The sequence below is a fragment of the Saccopteryx leptura genome, chromosome 10 (genome assembly GCF_036850995.1).
Source record: "Saccopteryx leptura isolate mSacLep1 chromosome 10, mSacLep1_pri_phased_curated, whole genome shotgun sequence".
NCBI classification, from domain to species: Eukaryota; Metazoa; Chordata; class Mammalia; order Chiroptera; family Emballonuridae; genus Saccopteryx; species Saccopteryx leptura.
In genome coordinates, this window is record NC_089512.1 from 37,775,032 (window position 1) to 37,798,277 (window position 23,246).

At 53.9% G+C, this 23,246-nt stretch overlaps 1 protein-coding gene across 1 annotated transcript in view; it reads right to left on the reverse strand.

Moving 5' to 3' along the window:
• Positions 1 to 1,230: 1,230 nt before the first annotated feature.
• Positions 1,231 to 23,246, reverse strand: part of SLCO2A1 (solute carrier organic anion transporter family member 2A1) — a 76,665-nt gene continuing 54,649 nt past the window's right edge. Inside the window, exons 4-14 of the mRNA XM_066351895.1 lie at positions 20,968 to 21,195; positions 20,006 to 20,104; positions 17,562 to 17,698; positions 15,150 to 15,228; positions 14,558 to 14,722; positions 13,342 to 13,531; positions 11,266 to 11,431; positions 8,625 to 8,788; positions 5,165 to 5,229; positions 2,681 to 2,804; positions 1,231 to 1,483 (exon numbers count right to left, since the gene is read on the reverse strand). Coding sequence (XP_066207992.1) covers positions 1,363 to 1,483; positions 2,681 to 2,804; positions 5,165 to 5,229; positions 8,625 to 8,788; positions 11,266 to 11,431; positions 13,342 to 13,531; positions 14,558 to 14,722; positions 15,150 to 15,228; positions 17,562 to 17,698; positions 20,006 to 20,104; positions 20,968 to 21,195 — 1,538 coding nt within the window. The 3' untranslated portion in view covers positions 1,231 to 1,362. The remainder of the gene's footprint in view (positions 1,484 to 2,680; positions 2,805 to 5,164; positions 5,230 to 8,624; positions 8,789 to 11,265; positions 11,432 to 13,341; positions 13,532 to 14,557; positions 14,723 to 15,149; positions 15,229 to 17,561; positions 17,699 to 20,005; positions 20,105 to 20,967; positions 21,196 to 23,246) is intronic.

Consider the following 23,246-nt stretch of genomic DNA (forward strand, 5'->3'; position numbering starts at 1 on the left):
AGTTCAGTCTCATGGCAGTTTGGCTATTGACATAAATTTTTGGCCTTTCCAGAGGTGGCTTCTGAGGTCTCTAGTGGAGTCGTCCAAGAAGAGTGGCACTTAAGATCCACATGTGGCAATGACCAGTGCCCAGTTGCTCCAGGGTACACGGTACAGCCAGGCCTTTGTCTGGAAAAGGACCAGTTGCAGGGTCAGTCTGTGGGTGGGGCCTTGCACAAAATCCAATAAATATATTTGTTGAAGAAAGGCCTCCTTGGTTGATTCTAACTCCCAACCTCTACCACACAGTGGCCGAGTCTCTGAGCTCAGGCCCCTAGAGGGCGCCACCTCTGGAGGCTGTGAGGAGAGGCTGAGAAAATACTGATGAATGCAAGGTGTTTGAAACCCTGAAAATCAACCTTGCCAGCCTCCATCTGGTGGGCAGCAGCTCACCATCCAGCTTGGCAGCATTTGACCTTCCTTTGGCTTTGTCACTTGCTTTGCTGACATCCTGGGCTGTTTCTCTTTATTCTGTGGCATCTGAAGTCCAGACAGAGCAGCCCATGTGAAGCCTCTTCATCTGCTCCCAGGAAAACCTGGAGAGGGTCTTCCCAGCACTCGGAGATGAGTCTTGTCCCGCATTGTGGGGATGGGAGGTGGGCACCATGCTCACTTCACAGCCTTCCTCTGGTCTTCACCAGGGTGTGGCCTTCTTAATTTGAAATACACCCCCAGAAAGATGGAGACGAACATGCGCAGACCCATGTACAGAAAGGTCTAGAATGAATGTGAACAGTATTTGGACGACTCATCCTCGGAGAATCTCGGTCCCTGCTCCAGTGCCTAAGTGTGGGTAACTGGAGGGGGCCAGCTGGCAATATTTTCCAACATGGCAGCTTCCAAAATGGCCTCTTGTGGCAAGAAGCAAGGATCTGAGAGGAAGGGAGCCAGACCCCTTGGCTTCTGTGCTGATGCTGCAGCCCTTGGTCCACGCAGCCCACTCCCTTCTCTCTGGACAGACACCCTCTCTCTCTCCACTTAGGAACCTACCCACAGGACTGGTCAGGGCAGGGCCTGCCTCCAGGGCTTCCTCACCAGAGGCCCAGCACCAAGGAGAGCCTGGGCACGTGGGTCCCTCCCAAGGAGCCGGTGAGGCTCCAAGCCTGCAGCTCTGGGCCCACCCAGCGGAGCCCAGCGGCCTGAAGGAACTCTGAGGGGGGGCCTTTCAGTGGAGGCAGGGGAGACAAAGGGTGACTGGGGCTGTTTTCTTATTTTAAAAACAAAAAGAAAATGACATATTAACATTAGTAAATACAGGTAGGTGTGGAAGGGCAGGTCCACACTCTGGAGCCGGGAGGCGCCAGGCCACACCAGGGTCAGGGGTCAGATGAGGCCGGCAGCCTTTTCCTGCACATTGTACTCCTTGTTCTTCTTCACCCGCCAGCTGATGAAGACGAGCAGCAGCGTGCCCAGCACTTTGTAGCCCACCTGCAGGCCCAGGTACCTGTGGGCAGGAGGACACAGGACTGGTGAGGGGCTGGTGGCGGGGGGGGGGGGGGGGGGATGGTGTCTGTAGCCCACGTCCCGGGGCCACCAGGAAGAGCAGCGTCATTCTCACAGTGGTCTCGGGCAGTGGTCCCCAACCCCCGGGCCGCGGACTGGTACCGGTCCGCAGAGAAAGAATAAATAACTTACATTATTTCCGTTTTATTTATATTTAAGTCTGAACGATGTTTTATTTTTTAAAAATGACCAGATTCACTCTGTTATATCCATCTAAGACTCACTCTTGACGCTTGTCTCGGTCACGTGATACATTTATCTGTCCTACCCTAAAGGCTGGTCCGTGAAAATATTTTGACATTAAACCGGTCCGTGGCCCAAAAAAGGTTGGGGACCACTGGCCTAGGGATGTGTTGAAATCGGGTAAGGTAAGGATCTGCCAGCACCCAGGCAGGTACCATTTTCCTCATTCCTTTGACCCATAGGGTGCTAGCATACTGGGAGTAGGCAGAGACTAGGAACGGCAATACCAATCCAGGGGTCCTCATCTTCACACTGCCACCCCCTAGAGGGCCAAAGGCAGTACTGCAGCCGCAGCCAGCCCTGAGGATCCTGTCCCCCCAGCAAGCCAGAAGAAGAGGGACGCCTTCTCGCTGCCCCCCAGGCCCAGCCCTCTCCGGCCTTCTGTGCCACTTCGACACCATTCCCAGACCCACCCGTCCCCCTCAAGCCCACTCTCCCCACTGTGTGATGATGGCAGCAGGGGAGGTGGCTGGAAGGGGTGCAGACCTCGGTGGCGCCATAGCTGGGCTCAGTCCCATTGCCTCCTCTAGGAGCCGGGATGGGGCCCCTCCTCCTGAGCAGCTGGGAGGCTGACGTGGCACCATCATTCCGCAGCCACAGTCTCTTCCTTGGACTCCAACCATCCCTTTTGCCTTTGACACACTTCTTTCTGCTGCTGTTCCTCCCAAAGGGCTGTGGGGACCGCAGACTGGGGGCCGCCTCAGAGCAGCCCCTGGCTCTTGTTACTCGAATGGCTCTCTGCGAGCCCCGAGATGCCCTGCTCCCTGTCTATGGCATCACCCTTCTGGTCTCCCTCGGAAGCCTGACAACCTCCACAACCGCCACCAGAACAGGTGGTTGCCCTTTGCTGCGCCTGGAGCCTGGCCTCCTTGACACACGGTGTGCTGGCCCTCACCTGTTTCGGAGTGCATCGTTGTTGTAGTAGGCACAGGCCCCTCGCCGCCCCGAGCACTGCAGGTTCCACCGGATACAAGAGTAGTCGATGGTGAGGCCGTAGAGGGCTGGAGATGGCAGCCAGGCTGGCACCAGTGGGAAGAGAGTTCAGAGAGCTCAGGTCACATGAGCTGCAGGCAGAGGCACCCGGTAGGGTGGGGAGCCAGTCCCCCAACGCCCTTGAGTGTCACCGGTGTGAAAACAGCTCTGCCCCACCCCTGGGAATCACAGTGACTTTGGGAAGCAGAATAGCTTTCTGTGAAGCCTGAATTCCTCTTTCACTAGAGCTTAGAAGAGAAAAGGGACCTGAACCATCCTTTCAGGTCAGAGTAAGTCACAAGGTCACCCTCATTCAGCTCACAGACAAAATAGTTCCCACATTGGGATTGGTCCCAAGTGCAGATAAGCTGACCTCCACCATGTGGCAGGGGGCTCTGGAGGGCATTGGCTCCTCAGGTTCTCATAGCAGCTGGAGGTGGGTGGCTGCCCTCATTTTAACAGAGAGGGCAGTGGGCTTGGTGAGTTCACCATCACAGAGGTAAGAAGAGTCAGGCTGGACTTTGGGCTTTATTACGGAGGTTCTTCCGTTAAGCTTCGACAACGTGCCTAGAAGAACCCCACCACCCTGGCTACTCAGAGCCTCTGTCCCAGGCCCCCTGAACTTCCTCCCAGCTGAGTGGTGAGACCTGGCCCAGCAGGGGCTGTGCCTCTACTGTTAGGGACAGTTCTAGGCAGGCCCCAGACTGGGGAGGGTCCCGTCTGAGATCACACCCAGGCCAGGCCAGCCCACGCTCAGAACCCTTGTGCTGAGAACAGCCTCGCAGACTCTTCTGTTCAGGGCCCTGTGAAACGCTGCCGTCTGCTGCTTGTGGCTCCACCCATAAGTGGGAACCTTCCAGAATCAGCCTCTGCTCAGGAGAATGAGACTGAAACTGGCCACAAGGACTGACTGACTTCCAACATGGTCCCTAAACAGAAATGAAGTAAAAAAAAATTTCAACCAAGTCCCAGTGGGTAATTTTAAAAGCCATTTTTTTTAAATCTCAGAGTGGAATTGCATTCTTGGGTGATGCATGGAATCTCCCCAGCCCCGGGTTTTCTAACGTGGTCCCACAGTGGGTTGTCTGAGCTCAGGAGCAAACAAAGGCAGTGGGAGGGCGGTCTTTCCAGGGGCCGGAAGAGGCAGGGCAGGCTCTTCAAGCCCATCCCGCTGTTGGTTGCTGGGTGGAATGCAAGGTTTCCTTCCCAGTGGCGGTTTCCAAGGAAGTTGTAAATGAGTATAAATGAGAACAAGGAGCTGGATGACCAAGGCACCTCTGCCACCAGAACAGGGTACATCCCGCTGCCCTGTGCCCTCTGTGTTTGTCACACTGGGTCTGAAGGGGCTACCGGCACGAGAAGAGCAAGTGGCCCAAAGCCAAGGGATGTCACTGAAGCCAGTTCATTCCTCATCATCTGAACACCTCACCCAGCCTCAGATGGTGAGGGCCCCCTGCAAATGCTCCCACTCAGCAGGCCCAGGGGGTCACACCCCCAACAAACCCCAGGATGGTAACGGAAGACCCTGCAGGGCCAAGTGCAGACCTGGCTCCTGGACAGTAATGCACGGTGGGCTCTGTAGGAGGTCAGCGTTCAAGGTCAGAAAGTATGCCTCGATAGTAACAGAAGTCCCCCCACGGCTCTGTCACACCACCCACTACGTCCTTAAACATGTCTTCAGTTGAATCCAGTCCCTTGACTTTGTTTACTTGTCACTGCCTTGTGTTTGTCGAGTGCCAGGACATGTTAAGGGACAGTTCAGTGTTAGGAGTCTGGGACTGAGCCCTCAATGTGCCGGTACACACCACACACATCCCTACCCCCAGTCCATACACTGGGGAGGGCTGGTGTGCCCTGCTCTCTGAAGACAGCTGGCCCTCCCGTGGGCACTACTGCTCACGCATGCGCAGCTCCATTTCTCCGCAGGCTCTGTGCTGCTGGAGGGCAGGCGGGGTTTGCTGGCACAGGGCTCCCCGTGCACAGAGGCTCATTTGCTGAAGGGCAGCAGGTGGACTGAATTTTGTAAAAGGGGAGGGAAGCCAGGGCTGGGCCCGGGCCGCCTTTCTGGCTGGGGCAGAAATGCAAGGTTTTGCTTTGACGGCGAGTTCTCTCAGAGAGATTAGGAAACACCTGCCTTTGATCCTCTATTAAGTATTCTCAGTTGTGTCCACTTTTTACTTTCCTTACATAATTTGGTTTGGAATTAACGCCATAGATGAAGTCTTTATTAGCCACAAGTAATGAGGAAACTGCCCAGATGGGGTTCCAGCATTTGGGGTTGTGCTGATTATGCACAGCTGATCTCTACAAACAGAGACGACAGAGGACTTCTCCATCCCCACCTTGCACCCCATTGCCCTCGGATGCCCTGGGGCCCCTCCTCAGGAAGAGGCTCGCAGACACTTACCCAGCAGGCGCATTAGCAAGAACTGGACGCCAATGGCAAAGGACTTCTCCTCCTGGTTCACCACGCTGGAAAGGAGAACTGGAAATGAGTGCTGGGGGGACTCCGGGCTGTGCCCCCCTCAGGTGGGCCAGCCTCAGTCACAGCCTGCCTTCACGCAGCCTGGCCAGCCACCTAGCCGCAGGCTGGGCTCACTGGTTGTTTGTATCAGTAGTTCTCACAGCTTGATGGCTGGACCAGCAGCATCAGCATTCCCTAGGAACTTATTGGAAATGCAGATCCCCAGGCCCCACCCCAGACCTAAGAATCAGATACCCTGGAGGCGAGGCCCGGCCACCTGTGTTGTGAGAGGCCCTCCAGGAGACAGCGATACACACTCTGCACACTCAAGATTGAGAACCACTGGTCTCTGATTTTGGGGGCTACCCTGAGCCCCCTTTAAGAGGCGATGGGCAGAAGAGGCCAGAAGCAGAGGGGAGGCTGAGGATATTTTCACAGCAGCAGGTCTGGACAACATGCTTCATAGCACTGAAAGGCAGCCCTGCCGCAAAGTACAGTTAAAGCCCCAGGGCTGTTGGCTTCTGTGTGCGACTAAAACAATCCTTTACCTACGGACAGCTCCCTGGGTGTGTGGCCAGGGCAGCCCCGAAGGCCTGTGCTAGGGCTAATGCTCTGCTCTGGCTGTCTTGAAATTCTTATAGTTTTGGAACTGGGAGCCTCTCATTTTCATTTTGCACTGGGCTCTGCCAATGATGCAGCCAGTCCTGCCCCTACTCCTTCCTGCAAGAGGGGGAGGCGTCTGGCTGAGGAAGGAGATTCAGAGAGAGAGGAGGTGGTATCTGGAGGCGGTGTCTCCAGGCACTGCTACCCTAGAGGGCATGGGAGGCCTCCCAGCGCCCCAGGGATGGGTGATGGTGGGGCCTCCTGCTGGCCAGCTCCTGGCTCCCCAACCCAAACACGGGGGGGGGGGGGTGAGCACACACCCTCCTCGGTGGGGGCTTGTGGGGAAGAGCATTGGGGGCTGAGGGGACAGCAAGGAAGGGAACTGGAAGTAAATGAGAATGGGACCTTCTTTCAGCATCTGTGAAGGGTGGCCTGGTGAGGCCAACGCTCACCGGGCTGTAGCAGGGGGAAGAGCACCCACTGGGACCCCCCAGCCCCCATCAGCGGAAAGGGTCTTCCATCTCAATCTAACGTCTGCTCCCTTCGAGCCTACAGATGCCTGCAATGGCCCGATCCATCATGCACGCCTTGGGCCCTGTCCCCAGGCAGACTCCCTGAGATTCTCAACTAAATGGGACTTGGCCTCTGATGGGGGTCTTAAGCCTTTTCTAGTCTCTGCCCCCCTTCGACCCTGAATTATGCTGGCTTTCTGGCCACTCCCCCTCCTTCCACCTTTTCAGTGAAACTTCACTCCCACCTGTATCCCCACGCCCAGCTGGGGCGGCCTACACAGTCATCTTTAGGCCCCGCCTTCTTCACATGACAAAGCATCCACTCTTTCCACTTTCCCATGGGATTCAGCTTTAATCCACTTGGGGGCCCTGGTGCCTCTTCTCCAGTTTCACACCAGCCCCTGACCAGACTTGGAAGGGAGAGTTTCTTCTGGAAAAGCCCATCCTGTGGTTAAAACAATACCTTTCCTCCTTTACTTCCCCATCCCTGGGCTTTGATAAAAGTCCTCTGGGATGTGACCTGACAGGGTTTGTCTCCCGACTCCCATGACGCTTCCTTATCCTGTTCCTTCTCCTCATCATGGCTAGCCCAGATCTTTGTCAGGGCTAGAGTGTCTGCCATGGTCCACCTGACTTGGGGTGCAAGGAGAGAACACCCATCCAGGGCCCTAAGGGAAAGCCTTGGTCTTCAGAATGCACAGGATGTGGAGTAGCAAAGGGGTGATGGCGGCGTTGGGAGAGCACTAGCCATGGGCTCTGGCATCCCTGCGTGTTCCTGAGGAGCATGCTAGCAGTTCGGGGTCCTGGCTGTCCTTTTCCTGGACCAGTTCTCGGGGCTGTGGTTGCAACGAGCAACCTTGAAGCACGAGATAGAATCTTCCCCCAGACTAAGAGCAGGCTTGGTCTACAGAAGCGGTGGCTTTCCCAAGCTCTGTGTTCCTCAGCCAGGACCTAAACCCACTGCATTGAAACGGGCACCCAGGCACCTCCCTGTCACTCCCTAGGACTTGAGGGGCAAGGATAGATGGTGCAACATGAGGTCCACACTGCTTGTTGTGCTATGGGTAACAAAGTCCTGTGCCTTTGACCCGGGAGTCTCCTATCTTCTGACGGCATTCTTGAAACAGCAGCGGAAACAGGGGCTTGGTACTTTGCAAGCTAACTTGTAAAGAGGGTAAAATCCCAGACCCTTAGGATTGGCTGCTTCTGCTTCTGCTTCTTCCCGACCTCCTAGACTTCTGGGGAAAACAGATCATTGGCACCTAGCTGTTTACTATTATTATTATCATCATTATCATCATCACCATCATCATCATCATTATTGAGTTAATAGTTATAATTAACCGATATGTAGAGCATCTTATATTTACAAAGCTACCATATAATCCTGACATCAATCCTTTGAGGTCAATTTCATTAAACTCCTTTCATAAATGAGGAAACTGAGACTCAACGAGGTTGGCAACACCCAAGGACATTCAACCAGTGTATGGAAGAGCTGGGCCATTGACCCTGGAGCCTGGCATGCAAATCCTGTGTTTCCCCCTCTCTGCTTGGGAGGCAGGTGAGGACAGGAGGGAGGGAGGGAGGCAGGCAAGGGTGGGTTATATGAACTTGATTGAAATGTTTTCTCCCTGTCAAGGCCTCATGGACATTTAGGTGCCACTGTAGGGAGACACATCTGCCTCGGCCAGCCTCTCTCTTCTTCTTCTTCTTTTTTTTTTTTTGTGTGTGTGCCGTGACTCGGATCCGAACCACCAGCCTCTCTCTTCTGACCTGAGAATTGAGTCCCGGCCCCTAGCACATTAGACCTTTCTCATTTTCATCCTTTCCCGTAGCTCTCGTTCTGTCTCTGGAACTTTCCTGATTTTCCATCCCTGATTTCATGCATCCAACTGAATTCTCCCTTCTCTCAGTTCGTTTAGGATTTAAAAATAAGTGATTTTTAAATCTACAGGCATTGCCACAGTTAAGCCAGGCGGCCTGGATTTAGCACGTGGCTCAGTGTTCCCGGCTCTGCCCGCCTGAGCTAGTGGTCTCCCATGAGGCAGAGTAGGGGCGCTCACAGGGCGGCCATGGAAGGGGGCCATGCAGCGAGGAGCTCTGCACAGAGCCGGGCAGGGGTGGGGCCCAGGCACTGTTGCAAGAGTGTCATCTCCCCATTTCACCCAAAGAACATTGTACACTGAGTTCAAAGGACTCTGAGGACCAGGAAAGGGAGGAGAGGCGACAGGCGGGCAGCTGGGCACAAAGCAAAGGCACACGAGGGGAAGGAGAGGCGCACTCACCGCAGAACCATCATGTAGAGGGGGTTGTGGGAGATGCAGGCGATGAGGGCCACGAAGGAGATGAGGAAGATGGCCGGGAGCAGCAAGTGGGCACAGGGGACGGAGCACGACCCTGTCTTTGCTGAAGCAGATCCCTTGGTCACACAGCTGCAGTTCAAATAGATCTTGAAAAGGGGAGAGAGGAGAGAGGGGGAAGATGTGCCTTCATTACTTTGCCTGCACACGCATCAGACGCCTGCGCCAGCTCTAGCTAGAGGATCCCTCAGGTTTCGACCCCTCTGCCCTCTAGGTCCGCTGGAGAGCTGGGTGAGGCTGGATTCAGAGGCTGGAGAGGTCAGCTGAAGGTTCCTAGGTGCCTCATAGATCCCACTTCTGACCACTGTTCGGGCAGTAGGAACCACCTTCACCAAAACAGTTGTCCAGCACGGGCTGGACTCCTCCAGCCGTGACACCACATCAGTATATGCAGGATTCCACGGTCAGGCAGGGCCCACCCAGCTCGGGACCAGGGCACCCCATGCCCGGCCGCTGTGGTTTTGTGGGTTGTTGTTTTTGCTGTTTGCGTGTTTAGTGCAGGGAGGGTAAGGAAGGTATAAATAGGAGAATACAATGAAGAAAGCACAACAGAATCCACTCAGCTCTTCCTCTGTCAGGCCTCTGCCAGAGGAACTCTTCCTGCCTTTCAAGGCTTCTAGAAAGGGAGGTCCCGGCTCAAGTCTAGACACCCCCGAGGCTCAGCATTATTGTACATTCAGCCACTGCCTGTGTTAGGTGCTTTTCATCTCCACTGCGACCACTGAAGTGTCAAAGCAGTTATAAAGCCAGTCCCCAGGATTGGGACTGATGAGCTAGTCCTCTTTCCTCTGCCAGGCAGCAAGAACTATGCACCTTCTTTATTTCGGTTGCTAGGAAGCTCAGAAATAAGTTACATATGATATGGCTGCTACCTCCAGAGATTTTTTTTTAAATCTTATAATTGACTATTTTTTTCTCAATATTATGCAAATGGATGATGAGTTGTACTGTTGTTGGAAACTTGTCAGGATTATTTCTGAAAGTAGATGAGTCAGAGGTAAGTAAATATAGATAAGAAAACCACAGAGGCCACCACAGACTCTCCCGGCTAGATGACAACTGAGAGAACATCTCACCCCAGCCCCCTTGTCCTCCCTCTGCCTGAGGCTCACGTTCCTCTGCCCGCAGAGGTGGCCGTGGAAGCAGCCTTCCCTCACCCTTGGAGAGGCGGGTGGTAAGTAGGGGCTAGTCTGCTGATGACGTCCATATCGGCTTAAGAGAAAATAAGGTGCATTCTGCTCCTTAGGGGACTTGCACAGACTTCCCACTGCTCTCAGGAAAAAGAACACCCGTCTCCTAACCCTGGCCTGCCCGATGTTGGCCCCTGCCTACTCCCTGGCCCAGCTCTCAGCACCAGCCTTGGCCTTCTCTCTTTTCTTCTAAGCCCAGCTCATTTATTCTCGCAGGCGTCCCCAAACTATGGCCCGCGGGCCGCAATGCGGCCCCCTGAGGCCATTTATCCAGCCCCCACTGCACTTCTGGAAGGGGCACCTCTTTCATTGGTGGTCAGTGAGAGGACCACTGTATTTGGCAGCCCTCCAATGGTCTGAGGGACAGTGAACTGGCCCCCTGTGTAAAAAGTTCGGAGACCCCTGCAAGGCTTTGCACTTGCTGTTCCTTTAGTGGGAATGTTTCACTCCAGGTCTTCATAGGCTTTTCTTCTGGTGGCTCAGTTATTATGTCACCTCCTCAGGGAGGCCCCCAGGCATACACTGCCCATCAACTCTCTCCATGGCATGGGTTATTCCCTAAAATCATCTTGTGCACTTATTTGATAGAATGCAAACCCCATAAGAGCAGGAACCTTGTCTGATGTTTGGCTTCACTACTAAATCCTCAGCATGTGTGGCGGTGCTGGGTGTCCATTATTTGCTGAATGATTGAACAAATGACTCCAGTTCATTGGCTGCTGGTTGGTCCTAGGCCAGGTGCCAGAGGGCTGACAGGACCTCACCGAGTGAACTACTGAATGTGGGCTGCACGAGGGGAAGGCTGATGGCCAGGAGATACATGACCTGGCACAGCTGTGCCCCCAGACTGAGGCAGGACTCTAGACTCAGATCTGCCCCCTAAATAACTGCACGACTTCACGCCAGTCGTGTGGCCACACCTGGGAGCCGAGGGGGTGACCCTAATGCCCTTGCTCGCCACTTCCAGCTCTACCCTTCCAGCTCCACATCCCGGAGGACCCTCTGCCCTGGACTTATCTGGGTTTGTCCATGTGGCTTTTGAACACGGCCAGGATGCAGGACTCAAAGATACCAGTAGGACTCACTAGGATGAGACTAGAAGGCCCCGCTGAAGGAGTGCTTTGGCTGGTTTTTGCTCCAAGCCTCAGGAACGTGCATTTGTTGAATATCGGCCAATCTTTAATTGAAGTTGGGCTGTAGGCACCTGGTCATGACCTCAGGGAAAGGGAGGTAGAGAGAGGGTGGGTGTGGCCCCGAGGCCAGGAAGGGGGAAATGAAGATGGTGTGGGTTGAACCCTGTGCATCCTGGAACTAGAAGCGGTCTTTCAGGGCACACACTGAGCACAAGGACCCCGGGGGGCTCCTCCTGCCCTTACCCGTTGCTTGGAGGCTACCGAGCTGACGTTGAGGTGGCTGCAGCCTGCGTGGCACGGGGAGAGGTACTCTACCCCGTTTTCTCCACAGACCGGGTGGAAGATGGAATCCGGGCACGAGCAGTCCCTGCGGCAGGCAAGAGGCTGCAGATGTATAGAACTTGATGTGCTGCCAGAAAAACAGGAAACAGGGACTCAAACAAAGCAAGACCAGAGAAAAAATCTCTCCCCTCCAGCCCCGTGCGAGTTCCCGCCTGGTCGGTGTGCCTGTGCGTCGGCCCTGGGACCTGAACTATGTCTATGGGGCCGACAGTCAGTTGGCCGCTGGTTGGTGCCACTGTTTCTTCTGACACTAAGAGCCCAAACCCACCAGCTGCTAGTCGGAAAAGCTTGGCTGGCAAACCCTACACTGCAGAAGTCATCAAGACAAACAACCAACCAGGGCTCTGATGAGAGAGATGGTGACGCTAAACAAAAGTCCCAGGCGCTGTTTCCCTTCCCTTCCCCGCCACCCAGGCTCAGGCTGAGGAACAAGCTGGCGCCCCTTGAAGCAATCTGGGGTCTAGATGGTTCCTTTCCTCCAGGTTTCTGTAGACATCGCCAGGTCCCTCCATCCCCCTGAGCTTCAACCAAGGAGATTTCACTGGCTGATCTCACCCCCGCCCCCCATTCCTCATATCTGATATTCATGATTTTCTTCCGGGATGGTTCGGATAGGGCTGATGAGCCACAGACCAGAGCTCTTTGCTAACATAATTATGCTAATAATAGTTGCCATTAAGGGGCATCTCTCGTGTGCCAGGCACTGTGCCCAGGTGCTTTTTATGCACAGTCATCACAAGAACTCTATAATTATTATGCTCCTTTTATACGTAAGAACACTGAAGATTAGATAAGTTATGTAACTTTCCCCAACGCAGAAGGGCAGTGACAGAATTGGAACCCAGTCTGATGACAAAGTCCTAGTTTGTGCTCAACTCTGAGTGAAAGCCATCAAAAGGCCCAGGGCCTTCTCAGCTTCTTTCGGTCCATAGCCAGGCTACAGAAGACCAGTTCCAACCAGGGATTTCCCATCCTGAGCAGCCCTCCCTTCCCACACACCCCTTCCCTCCTTCCCACACCAAAGACAGAAGAGGCGATTTTAAAGAGAAAAACGAAGAAAACACCAAGGCTGAAAGGTACAGCATCTCCAAGTGTTGTCATCTCATTAGGCAAAATGTAAAAGGAGAGGTGGCTGAAAGGCAGCACCCAGAAAAACCATCCATGCTCCCTGCTCAGCACCCTCCTTTCAAAGGCCTCTGAAGCTCTTCCTGAACAGGAAGCCAGACTTAAACCCAGGACCGTGCTGCTTTATGCAAACCGACAGGTGTCCTTTGCCTGCCCTCTTCCTCCCCTGCTCTCATTTGTGAAGTCTGCCATCACTGTCATTGTTCTCTCCCAGATCTTTCATGTCCCCTTCTCTCATCTTTCTTCGGCGGCTCAATGAGACTTTGTAATTCTAGCTGGCACGGAGTTGATGCTAAACATAGCTTATTTCCTGGTTCCTGAGGCTCATAGCCCTACAGATTCATCCTGAAACCAAACTAATTAGTTTCTGGTGCTTTAAAAAAAAGGCTTTTTTTTCCCCATTGATTTTGAGAGAGAAAGAGAGAGAGAGAGAGAGAAGAAGAAGAGGAGGAGAAGGGAGAGAGAGAAGCATCAACTTGTTCCACTTAGTTGTTCCATCTAGTTGTGCACTCACTGACTGCTTCTTGTATATGCCCTGACTGGGCATTGAACCCATGACTTCAGTGCACCAGGACGATGCTTTATCCACTGAGTCAGGGCCTTTCGGGTGCTTTTTAAAAACAAAACAAAACACAGGACCTTAACCCTAATTGCAGGTGGCCCATTAGAGCCCTCTGATTCCTTATACTTCAGCATTTTATTCAAGACCTGATTTCCTCTGTATCCACATAGGAGATAAGATCAAAAAGTGAAAAGAGGAGAAGAGAGTTGAGGAAGCAGAAAGGAAGAGGTATGGCAAATCCAGGCTCTGGCCTGAGCCAAGGCTATCTTCTCACCCCTCATTCCCATTACCTAGGTGGATAGACCTCAGCCACGACCGGGGTGGCGCACCCCATGAAGAAGAGAGGGGCACACAGGATAATGGAGATGGTCATGATGATGGCAGCCACACGGGGAATGGTTTGCAGAGAGAAAACAAAACGCTTCATGAGGATTCCTCCAAACAGCATCCCCAAGGCTGCAGCAGGGAGGTTCACAGCCCCTGGGGAGAGAGAGAAGCTGGTCCGCGGGCACTGGCCTGGGTGTGTGTGGGCACAGACTCCAAGCAGGACCGCGAAGGGGGCACACCCCTTCCTGAAGGAACATCGGATGTGTTCCATTACCGTAGTAATACCTGACATTAATTGAGCGTTTACTGTTTGCCAGGAGCATCTACAGCAGCATCTTGACCTAGAGGATTACCCTGCCTGTGCAAAGAGGAGAGAAAGAAGCGGGCCTCTGCAGCCAGAGGGATGTGGGCTGAGTGTGCACTCGGTCAGCACCTTTCATGACCTGACCCCTCACTGAAGTGTCACTGTGAGCTAACGGGGTTAGCAAGGCTCTGGTGGTGCCTCCTGCCTGCAAGTCAGAGGCCCAAGGCTATAGAGATAAGGTCACAGCTGAGGGCCACACAGGAGGCTGGGGTTCACACTCTGCCCACCTTGCCCTGTGTGTATATGGTCAAGCTCACCTGTGGATTAGGGCCCAGTAATTCACTTGGATACTTGGTGGGATCACATCAGCGCTTCTCAATCTCATTGGTAAAACAAAAACAACAACAACAACAAAAAACAATACTGGGCCCCACCCAGAGACTCTGAGTTCACGGATGGAAGGCAGAGCCCGGGCATCTGTATTCTTTAAAGCTCTCCCGGGGAGCCTAGAGAGCTGAGAACCATTGGGTCACATACTCCCCACTGAAGCAAATGTATTCAAGTCCTTGAGAAGAAGGAACAAAACCAGGAGCATTTTACTCAAACCCCCAGATTGATGCCCTGTCTTTCTTCTTCTGCCCCTGAGGGTATCAGGGCCTTTGGGAGGCTGTCAGAACATTTGGGAGGCTTCCAACCCCTCAGATGGGGAAGGCGGCAGCCCCCAGCCTTGGCCCACTCTTGCTTGGAATGAGCAGGGTCCCAGAAATCTGTTAAAAGCATTCTAGATTGCCAACCACAAAAACTGTCCTTAAAATTCCTTCTCCCGGGGAAGCCTCCCTCTGGCTCCAGGCTGCATCCGGTCTGGCGGGACTCACCGATGAGGAAGTTGGCATAGGCCGCAGAGGCACCATACTGCTTCTCCAGGAACTTGTTGAGGAATGTGGAGAGGCCAGCGATGACGGAGGAGAAGGTGCACTGAGCCAGGACCACCAGCATGAACAGCGGGTTCATTAGGAGCCGCAGGAAGATGCGCGGAAACCCTGCAAACAGACTCACGTCAGGGGCCAGATCTCTGCAGGCTGCGGTGTGAGCCCGGCCATTGCCCTCCCTCCTCCTTCCAGACAGCACTCCTCTCTTCCTCAGGGCAGTGTCTGAGGTACCATGGAGTTGAGTGGCTCACCCAGGGGCACGCAGCCTCTCAGACCCCCACTCAACCTGCTCATGGGCTAAATAAAATGAGAATGAGTCTGAAAGAAAGCAGGTGGTGGGTGGATAGAAATAAGGCTAACAGTGGGGACGGTCACCTCCCGTAACTGTCACCGCCACGTGAAGGGAGGAGAGCAAAGAGCATGGGGTGCGGCGGGCTCTGCTTGAGTCTGTGTCGCCTGGCAGAACCCCTCCTGTGAGATGGGCCCCCGGATGCCCTCGCCCAGGCCAGCCCACCCAGGGCTTCGCTGGGTCAGTTACGTTTAATGAAATCCATCAGGGAGCCTCTTGGCTTGACCTCCTCCATCTTCCTCGCCTCGTCCGCCATGGCTGGAGACCTCTGAAGGCAGCAAAGCAGATGAGTGTTAATGGCCCAGGCTCCCTGCAGGCACCCTTCCTGGGCCCTTGACCCCTCTGGTCTCAGTGGCTCTGGGCAGGGCAGCAGTGAGCTGCACCAGGTGTGAGTGGGAGGGTGTCTAGAGAACGCTCTCTTGAAGGAAATGCCGCCTGCATGCCAGTGTGCCCAGGGTTTTGGCTGCTGACCAGAATGCATCCATGCCAACGCCTCCCAAGACACCTCTGGGCATATCCTTTTATATCTAACTTTCCCACGACTGATGCCAAATGTGTCTGACTGGATCCTCCCTGTCCTCAGATTCCAGGGGCTGTTGGCTTCTGAGACACTAGTCTAGAATGACCTGTTTCCAGCTCTCCTTTTCTATCTCCTCTACAGAGTCCCTTCTTCCCTTCCGGGCCCAAAGTTGAGTTCTGCTCAAAGGGGAAAGTCCTGCTCAAACTTTCTGTGCCTACTATCTCAGTGGACTCACTTACCTCTTCTGAGCTCGTCAGACATTGCTCTGCCCCACCGCGTGGATGCAAGGCCCCTGGACTCTGGCAGTTAGGACCCTCCCAGGGAAACTCATCACCAGGCACAGGTGCTGTCATTCAGTGAGTGCTTACTCCATGGGAGGCACTGTGCCCAGCGTTCTGCAGGCACTGTCTCACTCCTCACAGCCTCCTCCTGAGACATCTACTCTATCTCCAGTATTTTAAAGGAAGGAAAACTTAGCAACAAGGAAACTTTCTTAAGATCAGTCATCTAGTTTATAAATAGCAGAGCTGCATTCAAAGTCAGGCTTGCTTGACCTCCAAGCCACCGTGATGGGCTGCCAACCTCTGAAACTTTCCTCCTAGACAAGCCCAGGTCCTCTACCCCTGCCCCTCCTCCCAAGGCTGGGCCAACATCTCATCCACCTCATTGCCAGTCGACTCTGTGTCTGGCTTAAAACCTTAGCACTAACTGTGGCCCCTGTTTGCCTCCAGTCAGAGGCGGATCAAGGTCGGTTGAGGCCCCCGGCACAGAAGAAAATATTGAGCCCCTTACATTAGAAAAACGTGTAAAGTTGGGGTTTTGCAGAGCTCTTCAGAAGTCGGGGCTAAGGGCGAACACCTGGTGTGCCCACCATTAAATCCACTTCTGCTTCTGGTCTAGGTCACTGCTGAGTCCTTCTCAGCACCACCTCCAAGATCATCCATCCCTGCCCTGGCCTCAGGTGTCATGGCCCTCCCCTATATGCCCTCCACTGTCACAGCCCTCCTCTGCATATCTTCTGCTGCATGTGCTCTGCTGTCACAGCCCTCCGCTGCATGCGCTCTGCTGTCACAGCCCTCCTCTGCATATCTTCTGCTGCATGCCCTCAGTTGTCACAGCCCTCCGCTGCATGCCTTCCGCTGCATGCCCTCAGCTGTCACGACCCTCTGCTGCATGCCCTCAGCTGTCACGACCCTCCGCTGCATGCCCTCAGCTGTCACGACCCTCTGCTGCATGCCCTCAGCTGTCACGACCCTCCGCTGCATGCCTTCCGCTGCATGCCCTCAGCTGTCACGACCCTCTGCTGCATGCCCTCAGCTGTCACGACCCTCCGCTGCATGCCCTCAGCTGTCACGACCCTCTGCTGCATGCCCTCCGCTGCATGCCCTATTTTCATACAGACCTCTTCTGACTTCCAGTCTTCCTTCCTTCCTTCCTGACTCCCAACCTCAGCCTAGCTGCCATGTTGCCACCTGATTGGTAACCCCATCACTGCAGCACCCTAGGACTTCATGAGATCAGACCAGGTTTGAGACCTGTCAACCTAACATCAAAGTCCCCCCTCAGATTCCCATCCTTGTTTCCATTCACACCCTTCCCTGATGTCTCTCCCCAACAGACATAACTAAAAGCTGCGTGGAAGTTCAACCCGCTTACACTGCGCTCCCTCTCAGCTCACCCGCACACGCTTTGGCACGAGGGCTCCCTCCTTACTCAGTCCTTCAAGCTAGACAGGACGGGCCCTATGAAATGCAAAAGTGAGCTGCGCCAGATCACATATTCAGTGTTTATGGGCTCTTCACGCTTTACCCCCCTTTAGATGAGCTCAGTGTTTCCTGAACTACATCCCTGAGGCCACGCTACCATGGGAAGGGCACACTGATGAGATATCAACTTTTGGAAATTCACCGGCACTCTCACTTTTCAAAGCCTCTGAGAAGTCCTGCATCATGAGACTTATTTAGAGTTCACCTATTTAGAATTTACTTAATGTACTGCAGTTCTCAGCTCTGTTCATTTTGCACTTTCACCTCCCTTTCTTAAACTTGTATTGGTAGACTTACGGACTCTCCAAACCTTACCTGCACTCTTCTGGGCATTGTGCGAGGAAAGAAGAAGAAAGGGAAGGAGGTGAGAACCAAGAAGGCCGAGGAAATGAGCAGGCCCAGCCACCAGGCTCCGATCCAGCGAGGGTCTCCAGGGCTCAAGTTAACTAAGGCTGAAGAGGAAGCAAAGGACACAAGTGTCTGTTGGATGGATGCATGATCTCACCTCACTGGGAAGAGACCCTCTAGAACCTTGGTCAAGACGACATTCCTTATCCTGGCCATTCTAGTCTTCCCAGAAAACAGAGGCCACTGCACATGAAGCAGAGCATCAGAGAATCCCAGGTTGAAGGGATCAGAACCTTGGCCTCATCTTATTTTATTCCCAAATTCTTGGCAGTTCCGCAGCCCAGACGTGAGCCTACGTGTCTATGTCTATTCTCCTGCTGGGTTCTCCCAGCAAGTCTATGAGGTAGAAGTTATAGCCCAGGGGTCGGGAACCTATGGCTCGCGAGCCAGATGTGGCTCTTTTGATGGCTGTATCTGGCTCGCAGACAAATCTTTTTTTTTTCTTTTTCTTTTTTTTGTATTTTTCTGAAGTTGGAAACGGGGAAGCAGTCAGACAGACTCCCACATGTGCCCGACCGGGATCCACCCGGCATACCCACCAGGGGGCAATACTCTGCCCATCTAGGCCGTTGCTCTGTTGCAACCAGAGCCATTCTAGCGCCTGAGGCAGAGGCCACAGAGCCATCCTCAGCGCCCAGGCCAACTTTGCTCCAATGGAGCCTTGGCTGCAGGAGGGGAAGAGAGAGACAGAGAGGAAGGAGAGGGGGAGGGGTGGAGAAGCAGATGGGCGCTTCTCCTGTGTGCCCTGGCCGGGAGTCGAACCCTCCTGAACGCCAGGCTGACGCTGTACCACTGAGCCAACCGGCCAGGGCTGACAAATCTTTAATAAAAATAATAATAATAACGTTAAAAATATAAAACATTCTCATATATTACAATCCATTAATTTCCTACCGCTCATGTTTATGGTTGCTGGTGGCTGGAGCCAATCACAGCTGTCCTCCGGGACAACACCAAATTTTTATTGGATAATGCCTAACATACACGGGTCGTTGTATGGCTCTCACGGAATTCCATTTTAAAATATGTGGTGTTCATGGCTCTCTCAGCCAAAAAGGTTCCCGACCCCTGCTATAGCCACTCACTTTCCCAGCTCAGGAAAATGAGGCTCCGAGAGGTTAGCCTTGCCCTTGTCCACGGTCAACATTATTGATCAATTTCAAACCTATGTTTTCCTGGTGTCCAAACCAAGCTCTTAACCACTGAATGCTACTGCTGCCCAACTTTACTGATCCCTAAGAAAGGAAGCCTCAATAATCCTAAGGAACCCGAGGAAACAGCCATCCACAGAGTGGGCTGCCTGGACCCAGGAGATGCTTTCTTCTGGCAAGTCCCCTGTCCACATCTAGGGGTCTGTCATTGTGTTGTAAGGAAACCACCTAGACATGGAGGGGAGGAGAAGGGGCAGAATGGCCCTCGGCCAAACAATGACCGGCATCCCTGGGCACTGTCTCTGGGGGACCCGGAGCCTAGTAGAAAATCTTTTGGTCAACCAAGAGCCAGGAACGACTGCAGGGAGTGCCAGCAAAAGGGCAAAGATGGCTTGACTCTGAAGCAGGAAGTCCTGCCTATTTACGTTTTTGTTTGAAGTACAGGCAGAGGACACCACACAGATGATATCATGGTCTGACGGTCCCAGAGACAGGAGTCTGTGGGCTCTGGCAGCGTGGTCAGGTTGAACACCTGCCCATAGTCTTTGTGAGATGGGCAGGCTCTGCTCTGTGTGCCGGGCACAGGAAGGGGAGTTATTGCTGAGGGTCTGGCTCACACCTGCCTTCCAGCCATATCTCTGGCTGGTGGAAATAATCTTTTTTTTTTTTTAATTTTTATTTATTTATTTATTCATTTTAGAGAGGAGAGAGAGTGAGTGAGAGAGAGGGGGGGGGCAGGAAGCATCAACTCCCATATGTGCCTTGACCAGACAAGTGCAGGGTTTTGAACTGGTGACCTCAGCATTCCAGGTCGACACTTTATCCACTGCGCCACCACAGGTCAGGAGGAAATGATCTTTAATACCACCACCAAGACAGGTAATTGTGGTGGCATTGCCAAGGCAACGCCTAGGTCTCAAGGTTTCCCAGCAGTTAACCCAAGTTGCAAACTTCTTGGAGGGCAGAAAGTACTTTTTTTTTAACAGTGCACCCCCCTCCTTCCCAGCATCCAGTATAGGTGACAGTGAGGGGAGGCCCACACCATCTGCTCCTGGCTGTCTGAGGGACAGCAGGAGCGAGCGCGGGAGTGAACATTTGCAGTTGAAGCTTCATTCTCTGCCCTGACTGGCTGGGGGCTGCGGAGGGGGTAGGCTGGTTTGTGAAACTGGCAAGGGTATGGGCATCATCACACACACTCACCTGTGTCCACCCTGCCATAGTCCACAAAGATCTGCAGCATGACAGAGCCCAGCAGGTACCCAAAAGCCGGTCCAAATACGGATATGGCAAACAAGATGGCTGAAAAGGAGAGAGGGGAAAGAAGGCTGAGGGGGATTGAGAGGGCGGGGCAGCCCCAGGCTCCTTCCCTCACTGAAGGATTCCTGAGATGCCACCCCATCTGTTCCCTGCCCTGACAAGCCCACACCTATGCCATTCCTGCGGACAATGCCAGAACCACTCAAGAGCCTAAGACGTGCAGAGCCAACGCTGTTTCTCCTCTAGCTGCCAGAGAGATCCAACTGCCAAGAGGAAAACAGCCTCCCTGGCACTTAAAGATGCCAACCCAGGGCAGTGCTGGTGGGCAAAGCTTTCTGCCGGGGCAATGTTGGAGGCCTTGGCGGGAGCTTGTGAGGCCACAAAGCCATGGGGCGTGGTCTCTTTAGTCTGGGGTATAGGCCCTGAAGATGCGCAGTGTGGTTTGTGCTAAGGGGAGGGTTGGAGCAGTAGAGAGCTATCGACCTGTCCATCAGCCTGCCTTCCAGCCGTATCTCTGGCTCAGAAAAACGTGTGTGCCCAGCCTGGGCCTGGACGGACGCGCTGGGAAGCGCCAGTAGTTACTGCTGGTCAAGGAGCTTCCCTGTGCCCAGCACGGGGCTAAATGGTCACTTATATGACCTCATGCAATCCCACAGCTGCCTAGTGCACAGTCCTACTCGGCAGGTGAGGACCTGGGGCCCTGGGGCTCAGCTACTGGCCCAGACCCCACAGCTGGTAACAGAACTGCCGTTCATCCAGGTCTGTCTGACCCCCAAACCTCTGCACTCATTTGCTACGTTGTGGGGCAAGGAGGGTTAAGACCTCGATTCAGCCCCTTAGGGCCTAAGCAAGTGCCATATCAGGATCGACCCCTCCCCGCAGCCCTCTTCAAGCCTGCGACTCACAGATGTACAGGGGCGAGTTGGTGGGCTCCGAGAAGTCGTCTACGTAGGAGATCCCAAACGGCTGGATGGGCACCGTCCCAATGCCTGCCAGCAGCTGGGCGACCACCATGAGGCCCCACATGCTGCCGGTCTCCTTCCGGGTGTCCTGGGCAGCACTGTGGCACTTGCTGGGGGGCAGGTCCCGCCAGTGCTTCTGACAGAGCTCGGCTTGGAAGAGGCTGCTGTTCCCTGCAATGACAGTGCATGCCGGTCACCACCGCCCCGGTCTCCTGGTTCCACCGGCTGGCCCCAGAACCTGGCCTTTCCCCGAGGCCTTTTGGGAGGAACCCCAGAAATAAAGGTGAGAAAGTGGGCTCCCTGTTCCAGGCGCAGCCCTTCATGGGTGAAAGAGGACTCTCTCTCATGCGTATCCATTCTTTCTCCTCTGTGGGTCCAGGCAGGGAGCTGAGCATGGAGGAGCTCAATACATTGCTCCCTGGAGGAAAGGGCCACCCAGCTGGAAAAGGGGGATCCAAGATAAAACCCAGGCTAGTCAGGCTTCCTACCCGGTGCCCAGCCTCGGGCTCAGGACCACAGCGACGTGGTTCTCTAAGCACTGCTCTAAGCATTCTGTCCCCCAGACCGCAGTGTCAACTGGCCTGGGACGTGTCCTCACTCCTGGATGAACACTGCATCACACTGAGGAGTCACTGCCAAAGGCATTTAAGGTCCTTGAAACCTGGGCAGCTCCCAAGAATCACAGAACTTTTGAGACCCTTTGGTTCAAACCCTCCTACTGCCGATGGAGAACAGGCCGCACCTCTAGGGGCCAGGCTGCACCCTGAGAGCCTCTGTGAGGGTCCTGGAGGCCCGTGGGCACTGGGCAGCCTGCGGTGGTGGGGACACGGCCAGGCTGTTTTTAATTTGGCCCACACTGAAGAGTCAGCATTGTCAGCTCTCCAAGGTCTGGAAGATCCGTGAGGGCTCCGTTCCACAAGCTGCCTTTGCCTCCTGCCTTGTCCAGGCCAGTGGAAACCACTGGCCTTACTGATCTTACTCTGTGGGTGTTTCCATTCAGCACTAACGGGTTTCAGTTTAATTCTCATCTGTGGTGCTCCCAGAGAGGGCACAGCCCTGAGCTAGGTGGGCCTCAAAATCCCGCAGAGAGGAAAACTGAGGGCTGTGGCCTAGATCTACCCCTCCCCCTGGGCTCTGCCCCATGCTGTTGAGCTTGGTGCTGCCCTGGACCGTGGGACTGGGGATGGTCAGCCTTCCTCCTGGTCCTCTCCTCTCCCCCAGAGGCACATGCTTCATCCAGCCTGGCCCCACCATTGCCTGTCCTTTCTACTGGTGTTTGTCACCGGAAAAAATGCTGGCTTAGGGGGCTACCCCATCAACTAGAAAGGCCTGTCCCAGGAAAAGCAAAGGGGGACAAAACATCTCTCTAATCAGGGTCATCCACCTGACACCAGCTGTGTGCAGAGGACGGAGCACCGGGAGAGGGGCCACCCCTGGGCTTTGGTTAGTGGCCCTCGGTAGCTTCTTCTTCTCACCCCATGCCCACCATCCCACCTTTCAATGCAGAGTTCCGATAGAGAGTGGGCCCACCTCATGGGGAAATAGGAGGCGGCCTCTTAGAATTAGAGTAGAGATGTAGCTTTCTTAACATAAAAAGATACTATAGCATCCTTGTAGGCTCAAAAAATAACTAGTGGTTTGGAGAAGAGTATGATCCCTAATTTAGAAAACTTATGTGGACTAACTGAATATGCAAAGAAAAACTTGAGAAGACTGTGGCTGGCTTTGGATGATGGGACTGTGGTGGCCTCTGTGTGTGTGTGTGTGTGTGTGTGTGTGTGTGTGTGTGTGTATTTGCTTCTGTATTTCCTAAGTTTTCTATAATGAACACATGATCCTTTTAAAATAAAGCAGTAGAAGCTTTTAAATTAAACAAATTTTAATTAATAAATATAGCCAAAATTTAACAATATCTCTCCCATTTCTCATGTCTTTGTTCTGTAACCATTGCCCTTCTTTCTGGCCTAGGCCTTAGACCAGGGCTCTGCTCCCCCTGCCCCCACCTCCTCTCCCCTGTGGGGTGCTGAGCCTTCCCTCCACTTGCAGACTGTACTGTAGAGACCCAGCTCCAGCGCCAGGAGTTTTAAACATCTGTTTATTGCACAGGCCGACTCTGCCAAGGCGGTGATGTATACTGTCCACTGTCTCCTGCTGACAGTGGCTCCTGGTCTACCTAAGGGGCTGGTTTAAGGCAAAGCTGGCATTCGAACCCGCATGCGTCT